General features: G+C 44.8%; 1 protein-coding gene across 2 annotated transcripts in view; it reads right to left on the bottom strand.

Moving 5' to 3' along the window:
* Window positions 1-6,607: 6,607 nt before the first annotated feature.
* Window positions 6,608-10,063, bottom strand: part of LOC129710191 (NGFI-A-binding protein 1-like) — a 40,951-nt gene continuing 37,495 nt past the window's right edge. For both annotated transcript variants that reach the window (XM_055656991.1, XM_055656992.1), the window contains exons 7-8: window positions 9,773-9,988; window positions 6,608-7,016 (exon numbers count right to left, since the gene is read on the bottom strand). In XM_055656991.1, the coding sequence (XP_055512966.1) occupies window positions 6,961-7,016; window positions 9,773-9,988 (272 nt within the window). In that variant the 3' untranslated portion in view covers window positions 6,608-6,960. The remainder of the gene's footprint in view (window positions 7,017-9,772; window positions 9,989-10,063) is intronic.

Here is a 10,063-nt window from a genome sequence, read left to right as displayed (position 1 = left end):
AAGGATTCTCAGAGATACTCTGAATTTCCTCAGCTGCCTGAGGTGGTAAAAGTGCTGTCTTGCCTTTCTCACCAGTGATTTAGACCTCCAGGTATTTAAAGCTGCTCACCCTATCCACAGTAGTCCCATTGATCCCAAGTGGCATGTAAGTCCTCAGTTGTTGTGCCCTTCTAAAGTCCACAATCAGCTCCTTAGTTTTAGTGACATTCAAGAGGAGGCTGTTGACTAAATTACAAATGCCCCTAACTGGAGAGTCTGAACAAAAGGTCCTGACCCAAAACGTTACCTATCACTCCTTAGATGCTCTGGCACTTTGTGTCTTCTTACCTTTATTACCTTCCATCACAGTGAGGAATTGATTCCACTGTGGTGGATGTTTATGTTAAATTTATTGCGTATTGGGTACTTTTTTACTTGTATGGCTGTATGGTAACTCAAATATCACTGTACCTTAATTAGTTAATGTCTTTTATAAACCAACATCTGAGAGTTGCTTGTTTCTACATTTGAACCTGGTGGTCATGGTATTCAGACTTCAGTTTTCAAGAGAGAGTTAGAGTTAGATTTAGCTCTTAGGACTAAGGGAATCCAGAGATATGGGGAAAAAGCCGGAACGGATTTTGGATAATCAGCCATGAACATATTCAATGGCTCGAAGGGCCGAATGGCCTACTCCTGCACCTATTTTCTCTGTTTCTATGACACGGATACCATGGAGGGAAGGGCTGGGACTGTCTGTACAGACTGCAGGGAGTTGGGGGTGTTAAAACAGGTTGAGATCAAAGAGAACATCTACCTCCCCTTCCCCACTCACCCAATTCCTTTCCCCTCCTCTGTCAAGGCCATGCTCCACTCACAAGTAGTGAATCAAACATTCAGCTAGTTAAACAAACTGCTTCAACTACCTCCTCTGGCAGCTCGTTCCATACACCCACCATCCTTTGTGTAAAAAAAAAAGTTGTCCCTCAGATTCCTATTAAATCTTTCCCCATTCACCTTATATCTACAGTATATGCTCTAGTTCTTGATTCCCCTACACTGAGTAAAAGACAGTGCATTTACTCTATCACTCTCTCTGATCTAATGCACCTCTATAGATGACCACTCATACGATACAATGGAACTTTATTCATCGCTGGAGGGGAATGGGTCTGCCGACAGTCATAAAAACACAACAAGATAAGTGAAAGATGAAATTGAAGTGATGAGTGGAAAGTCCAGGTTTGTGGATGTGCAAAGATTGGGGGGGGGGGGGGGGGGGGGGGGGAAGGGAGTCAGTCTACCCCACGACTGAAGGGGGCATAGTTGTACAGTTTGACAGATGCGGTGGCATTCGATGATTTTGCGGACAACCTCCATGGCTGCAGATGAAAAGCAAAAAAAAACTGCGATGGAGAGAAGATTGACCAGTTGCCATCTTCACACCAGACGTGAAGACTTGTGTTAAAGAAAGCAACTCGTTCTATTCGTGTCTTTTGAGACTCACTCACAATTTTAGTGTCACGGATTTAAGATAACAGTCAAGAGGGAAAGCACTAAATATGTCCTTCCTGAAGAACCGAGAGAACTAGATGTCTTTTACTGATAATTCAGCGGTTTCACGGTCACCATTACAAAAATAAGTTGTTTTACAAGTTAAATTTAAAGTTGGGATTCTGACTCATGTCTCTGGTTCAATGGTCTCCTAGTAAAGTAACGATTCTGTTATCGTAGCACTGACATTACTCAGAGTGAACCTTGACCGTGCAGAAAGTCTACCATCAAATCAGACCGTTTCTTAAGAGTCAAGAGTGTTTTATCGTCATATGTGCCAAACAGAACAATGAAATTCTTACTTGCAGCAGCACAACAGAATAAGTAAACATAGTACTCTGTAAATATAATAAACATAAAATTGTTCAATGTATACACACACATATATATATATATATACACACACACACACATATACGCACATATATATATACACACACACATATACATTTATACACACACATATATATATACAACCCACACATATGTGTGTGTTTGTATATAAAACATAGAAACATAGAAAATAGGTGCAGGAGTAGGCCATTCGGCCATTCGAGCCTGCACCGCCATTCGATATGATCATGGCTGATCATCCAACTCAGTATCCTATCCCTGCCTTCTCTCCATACCACCTGATCCCTTTAGCCACAAGGGCCACACCTAACTCCCTCTTAAATCTAGCCAATGAACTGGCCTCAACTACCTTCTGTGGCAGAGAATTCCACAGATTCACCACTCTCTGTGTAAAAAATGATTTTCTCATCTCGGTCCTAAAAGTCTTCCCTCTTATCCTTAAACTGTGACCCCTAGTTCTGGACTTCCCCAACATCAGGAATAATCTTCCTGCATCTAGCCTGTCCAACCCCTTAAGAATTTTGTAAGTTTCTATAAGATCCCCCCTCAATCTTCTATAAGTATACACTACAGTATATGTGTGTATGTGTGTGTGTGTGTGTGTATATATATATATATATATATATATATATGTATAATGTGTGTGTGTGTATATATATATATATATATATATATATATATATATATATATATATATATATACCCACACACACATATGCACACACACATAATCCAAACAAACAATAATAGTGCAAAAAGACAAAAAAGAATGCCCCCAAGCCTATGTAGTTCACAGCTTATTTGGAGTGATGTTTCATACCATACCTTAATTCCATCTCCATAACATTTTCCCATCTGCCAAGATGCACCCTCACTGATTATTCCAGCAAGTTCCAGGTTTCTGCCATCACTGGTAGAGGCAAATATTTCAATAATTCATGGGTTGCATTTTTTTTTAAACACTCTATTTAACGGGGGGGGGGGGGGGGGAGAACATAGAAACATAGAAATTAGGTGCAGGAGTAGGCCATTCGGCCCTTTGAGCCTGCACCACCATTCAATATGATCATGGCTGATCATCCAACACAGTATCCTGTACCTGCCTTCTCTCCATACCCCCTGATCCCTTTAGCCACAAGGGCCACATCTAACTCCCTCTTAAATATAGCCAATGAACTGGCCTCAACTACCTCTGTGGTAGAGAATTCCAGAGATTCACCATTCTCTGTGTGAAAAATGTTTTTCTCATCTCGGTCCTAAAAAATTTCCCCCTTATCCTTAAACTGTGACCCCTTGTTCTGGACTTCCCCTACATCAGGAACAATCTTCCTGCATCTAGCCTGTCCAACTCCTTAAGAATTTTGTACATTTCTATAAGATCCCCCCTCAATCTTCTAAATTCTAGCGAGTACAAACTGAGTCTATCCAGTCTTTCTTCATATGAAAGTCCTGACATCCCAGGAATCAGTCTGGTGAACCTTCTCTGTACTCCCTCTATGGCAAGGATGTCTTTCCCCTCGAGGAAAGAGGGCCCGATGTGGGGGAACCGGCGTGAGGGGGGGGGTTGGGAGAACAAAGGAGCTGCCGGGGGATACTTTGTAACTTTGCTGGCGGCCTCTATGTGGCGACTCTTTGCATACCTTGGGTATGCAAAACAAAGAATTTCACAGTGACTTGTCACATGACACTTGACAATAAGTCATTCATTCATTCAATCATTCTATTTGGTTATTTTCAGTGGCAACAAGCTCCCAACCTCATCTGAAAAAGAAGCTGTGTTCTGTCATTTGTTTGAGAAATTCATCCTGGATAGTTTCGTAGACGCCAAAATCAGACCCTCTCTCACACCTCCCGCTGCTGAAAAGACTCATCCATGTCTTCATCTCCTCCCGACTGGACTACTGCAATTCACTTCTCCTTGGCATCAGCTCCACCTACATCAACCGACCGACTACAACTGGTCCATCACCCACACCAAATCCTGGCATCACATCACTCCAGTCCTCAAACAACTTCACTGGCTTCCCATCTCCCACCGGATCACCTACAAAATCCTGGTCCTCACCTACAAAGCCCTCCACCATCTGGCCCCCCCATATCTCACTGACCTCCTCTCCCCCTACCAACCCTCACGGTCCCTTAGATCCACATCAGCCGGTCTCCTCTCCATCCACAAATCCAACCTCCGCAGTTTTGGGGACAGAGCCTTCTCCAGGGCAGCTCCCAGGCTCTGGAACTCCCTCCCCCAACTGATCCGCAATTCCGTGTCCCTCACCATCTTCCAGTCCCGCCTCAAGACCCATCTCTTCACCTCTGCCTATCCTTAGCCCCACGTCCCCCTCCCTTTTCATCTGTGCTTGAATTGCCTCATATTGTGTTTTGAATTGAATTCTGTCTTTAATTTGTGTACTAGTCATGTCTCTACTATTTATTTCATTCCGCTTACATGTTTTTCCTCTACTTGCTAAATTTTTGTAAGGTGTCCTTGAGACTCTTGAAAGGCGCCCATAAATAAAATTTATTATTATTATTATTAGATGCACGTCACTCTCCAATTTGTAGAGAGCTAACTGTTGGGAATGGCCCTGTTGCCTTGGTTGGAGAATAAAAATCTCTCCTGTCAGTAATAACGGGAAAGCCCGTCTAGTGTGGCGATTTAAACTCTCTGCAAGCCTCTTAACATAGAAACATAGAAATCAGTTGCAGGAGTAGGCCATCCAACTCACCGCTCTCTATTAAAAAGGATGCTTCTATTCCGATGTCCCTCATTTGATAGGAAGCAACTGCAGATGCCGGTTTAAACCGAAGGTAGACACAAAAAGCTGGAGTAACTCAGCGGGACAAGTAGCACCTCTGGAGAGAAGGAATGAGTGACGTTTCGAGTCTGAAGAAGGGTCTCGACCCGAAACGTCACACATTCCTTTCCAGAGATGCTGCCTGTCCCGCTGAGTTTCTCCAGCTATTTGTGTCTATCTTCCCTCATGTGATTATCTACCTAATGTCTTTGTTAACCAGACCAGCTAATCCCTATTCCCACCATTCTCCCACTGAGTGAACCATTCTCCCACGCTTGCACCTGAAGAATGGGCCACCAGGGGGCGGGGGAGTGCTGTGCGCACTGATGGGGTTGTGGTACATGGCAAGGCTATGGCTTTTGGGAATGGAATGGATACTCTACCCAAAGATCTTATAGCAGAGCTCCTCTATAATCTTTGACTCTACCTTCTTTGCTATGGCCGTCACTCTAGGCATAGGGTGCAGCAGACATCAACTGATCAAAGATGTCTACAAAAGGGGCTGAAGTAACTCAGCAGGTAGCATCATTGGAGAAAATGGATAGGTGGCATTTTAGGGTTGAGAACGTTCTTCAGTCTGACCCGAAATGTCACCTATCCATGTTCTCCAGCGATACTGCCTGACCTGCTGAGTTACTCCAGCACTTTGTGTCAACTTCTGTGCATTAACCAACATCAGCAGTGCTTTGTTTCTACATATCTGCAGGAAGCATTGCCTCACGAATGCAGCGAATATCATCAGAGACTCACACCACCCTGACCCTGATCTCATCTTGCTGCCACCTTTAGGAAGTCGACACAGCCTGAAAAATGTTACCTCCAGCTGTGGAAAGAGCTTCTTCCCATCACCCATATTGAACCACCCCACATAACACTATCTCAACACCAAACCATTCTGGACTTTGTACAACTCGGGTTGTACTACCGTGGTCTGATTTACTAGAATTTATGGTATATTTATTTGTTGTGTTTAACATAGCTATTAAGGTGCATCAAGGAATCAATGGTTCAATAGGAATTTCAATGTTCTGGTCCCCGTTCGTATGAAAATGAAAGACTCCTGACTGATAGGATCTCGAGTAGACCACACTCATCCCTGAAGTTCACATTCAATTGAAAAAATTCAGAGGTCACTCTAATTCAGTCTTACACCAATCCACAGTTCTCCCAGCCAACAGAACTCCAGAAGTCTTTCTGACCACGTGTCCTAATCCCAAGTCACTCACAACTTTCCTTTCCACAGAGGCTGCCTGACCTGGTGAGTTTTTCCCAGCAGTTTCTGCTTTTGCGTGTGCGTGGAGGTCGTGTTGAGGAGCCCTGGGAAGACCTAGGAGTTTGTCGTCGTTCCATGCGGTGCTGACCATGTGATCTTAGTCACAGCTTCCAGAGGCATCATAGACAGACACGGTGGGATGATGTACGAGTGAGATTTCCCCACTGGCTTTAGCGAGTCAACACGGGAGAGGATGAAATTAAAACTTCTCATTGAAACTTACCGAATAGTGTAAGGCCTGGATAGAGTGGATGTGGAGAGGATGTTGCCACTACTGGGAGAGTCTAGGACTAGAGGTCGTAGCCTTAGAAATAAAGGACGTTCCTTTAGGAAGGAGAAGAGGTGGAATTTCTTTAGTCAGAGGGTGTTGAATCTGTAGAAGCCATTGCCGCAGAGAGCTATGGAAGCCGTCAATGGATATTTTTAAGGCAGAGATAGATAGGTTCTTTATTAATACGGGTGTCAAGGGTTATGAGGAGAAGGCAGAAGAATGGGGTTTGGAGGGAGAGATAGATCAGCCGTGATTGAATGGCAGAGAGGACTTGATGGGCCGAATGGCCTAATTCTGCTCCTCACACTTATGAACGTATGTAGATGATGACAGGAAGTACTGTAGAAAACTGGAGACATGATCCAACTTCAGCACCAAGTCTCACAAAGCGGTAAATATTTATTGGGTTATTGCTGTCTGAAAACCGGACCATCACAGAATGACATACAATGTACAGAGAGAACAACTGAAAAGGCAAAACACTAATTCCTGAAGTTTTGTGTAAAAATAGAAGGAAATGTCACTAACTGTTCGAATGCTGTTTCAGCAGACGTCAGTATGTACAGGAATAACTTCAAAAACTCCAAGCTCTTTAAAGTTAAACAGGCAAGTAAAAAAAAATGATTTTTTTTTTTTTAATTAGAAAAAAATGAATAAATACTTTTGTACCTGAATGAATTAAAAAAGAAACCTAATTCATTACATTTTTAAAAATGTCGTCACTGTGTGAAAGTTCATGAGTTGCGGTTTGATGTAATGTCAGAGTCCTCTTTGTAATTATCTTCATCCTCTGCAGTGAGAAAGAAATACAACCAGTTAGAGAATAATAAAGGCATTTGGGAAAGTCCATGTGGTTACAGCACTGTTTACAGCTTACTCCAACATGAAGACAACCTTCAGTGGTAAACTGGGGGGACAGCGCCCCCTATGGGTAGTTTACAACCCAACAGTATGAACATTGAAGGTTACACAAAAAAGCTGGAGAAACTCAGCGGGTGCAGCAGCATCTATGGAGCGAAGGAAATAGGCAACGTTTCGGGCCGAAACCCTTCTTCAGACTGATCGGGGGCGGGGGTGGGTGGGGACAAGAAAGGGAAAAGGAGGAGTAGCCAGAAGGCTGGGGGATGGGAGGAGACAGCAGGGGGGCTAAGGAAGGGGAGGAGACAGCAAGGACTAACAAAATTGGGAGAATTCGGTGTTCATGCCCCCGGGGTGCAGACTCCCCAAACGGAATATGAGGTGCTGTTCCTCCAACTTCCGGTGCTGCTCGCTGTGGCCATGGAGGAGACCTAGGACAGAGAGGTCGGAGGCGGAGTGGGAGGGGGAGTTGAAGTGCTGAGCCACCGGGAGGTCAGCTTGGTTATTGCGGACCGAGCGGAGGTGTTCGGCGAAACGATCGCCCAACCTCCGCTTGGTCTCACCGATATAGATCTGCTGACATCTAGAGCATTATGAACATTGAATTCTCCAATTTGAAACACCACCACCATCCCTCCTCTGCTGTGACCTCCCCATCCAGTGTGGACCTATTTCTCCCACCATCCCACCCCTCTTCCCTCATCCCTATATCCTTCCACCAATATCATTCCCTCTGGCTTTTCCTTTGATTCCTCCTCTCCCCGTATCCTTTTCTCCTTACACCCTTTGTTTCCCTTTCATCCCTTGCCTTTTGCACTTGCTCCACTAAAATTTACCAAGCAAACGTCCCTTTGCCTGTCTCCACCTATCACTCGTGTAGGAAGGAATTGCAGATGCTGGTTTACATCGAAGGTAGACACAAAAAGCTGGAGTAACTTAGCGGGTCAGGCAGCATCTCTGGAGAAAAGAAATGGGTGACGTTTTGGGTCGAGGCCTTTCTTCAGGCTGTCAAGCTTTGTCCTGCCTTCACCTCTTCTCCTGCTTTCTCTCACTGCAATTAGTCTGAAGAAGAATCCAGACCTGAAACAGCGCCTATCCTTTCCCTCCACAGATGCTGCCTGACCCACTGAGTTACTCCAGAACTTTGTGTTTTGCTCAAGATCCCAGCATCTGCAGTTCCTTGTGTCTCTCTTGGTGGTAAACACGTTACAATCCAGCACATATTTGCACCGTGAAGAAACCACTTCCTGGCGACTGCTTTCAGAAAACACCTTCCTTGGGTTTAAGATGCTTTTAGCTTTTCACCGATAACTATCAGGCCAATCAAGAAAAAGCAATTCAAAGTTGCAAAGCAGGGTTTATTCCGCTAATAACATCCTGTGTTATGTTTCGCAATTTCATTGTTTCAGATAAAGTTCAGTAAAATAGAAACAAAGAACGAATAAAACAGATAAGGATCGATGTTAATTATTTGTGATTCCAGTAAAAAAACAGTGGACTAGAGAACTGGTTGACATGGTCAAAGGAATCTTGTGAAGGGCTGCTGAAAACTTATTGACTGCTCGCAAGAGAACATTTGCAGTAAGGTAGTCAAATAGATTATGGAGTAACTCAGAAGGGACAGGAAGCGTCTCTAGAGAGAAGGAATGGGTGACGTTTCGGGTCGAGACCCTTCTTTAGACTGAGGAAAGGTCTCGACCCGAAACGTCACCCATTCCTTCTCTCCAGAGATACTGCCTGTCCCGCTGAGTTACTCCAGCATTTTGCGTCTACCTTCGATTTAAACCAGCATCTGCAGTTCTTTCCTACAAAAGTAAATTATGGTTCTGGTTTAGTGTTTCAGACTTTGATAATTCAGAGGTTAAATCCCACTACATATACAACAAAGTAGAGCACAGGAACGTCAGTGCTGAACAAGAGAAACTAATCTCTACCTGCACGTGATACATATCCCTCCACTCCCTGCATTTCCAGCTACCTCTCTAAAAGCCCCTAAAACACCACTATCTCATCTGCCTCCACCACCATCCCTGGCAGTGTATTCCAGGCACCCCTCACCCTGTGTATAAAAACTTGCCCTGCACACCTCCTTTAAACGTTGCCCCTTTCACCTCAAGGGTATGCCCTCTAGTCTTTGACATTTCCACCCTGGGAAATAAGGTTCTGACTGTCCACCCCATCTATGGCACTCATAATTTTATATACTTATCAAGTCTCCCCTCAGCCTCTCACACACATGGGTCTACGCTGTAACAATCAATGAAGTTCCTGCAACTTGGGTGTCATCACCACTGCTTTCCATGTCTCTACTTTTAGGCTTTTCCTGCGGTTCCCTGTCACCACATTAGTACGAAGATAAGACGCAAAATGCTGGAGTAACTCAGCGAGACGGGCAATATCTCTGGAGAGAAGGAATGGGTGACGTTTCGGGTCGAGACCCTTCTCCAGAAAGTCACCCATTCCTTCTATCAAGTGATGCTGCCTGTCCCTCTGAGTTACGCCAGCATTTTGTGTCTATCTTGGGCGTAAAGCAGCATCTGCAGTTCCTTCCTCCACCACATTAGGACAATGCACATCCATGTTGTGAGCCCTCACTATTCTTTTCCCACTTCAACAGTCCCCCACTGTGGGTCCCAGTGGATGACGCGGATGCAGGAAGGACGTGGGGACCGGGAGAAGGCTACTCACCGGAGAAGGTCTCTTGCTTGATCCTGGGGCTGTTCCGTTCGCCCTCCTCCGTGCTGGGCGAGGCGTGTTGCTGTGCCACCCTCAGTCCCTCGTCAATCAGTGCCAGCTGAATCATCTGCTTGGTTTTACTCTGGCAGGGTCTGTAGGCGCCGGGGATGTCGGAGGGGCAGGGAGACGGTGCTAGACTGGAGTTGGAGGTCATGTCCTCAGACACATCTGCACGGGAAGAGCAACGTTGTCAATTACGCTCATGTCAGATTCTCCCGTGTGACAATCATCCTGATTAGGAAA

This window comes from Leucoraja erinacea, chromosome 27 (genome assembly GCF_028641065.1).
Source record: "Leucoraja erinacea ecotype New England chromosome 27, Leri_hhj_1, whole genome shotgun sequence".
NCBI lineage: Eukaryota > Metazoa > Chordata > Chondrichthyes > Rajiformes > Rajidae > Leucoraja > Leucoraja erinaceus.
This window is presented reverse-complemented; position numbering and strand designations above follow the sequence as displayed.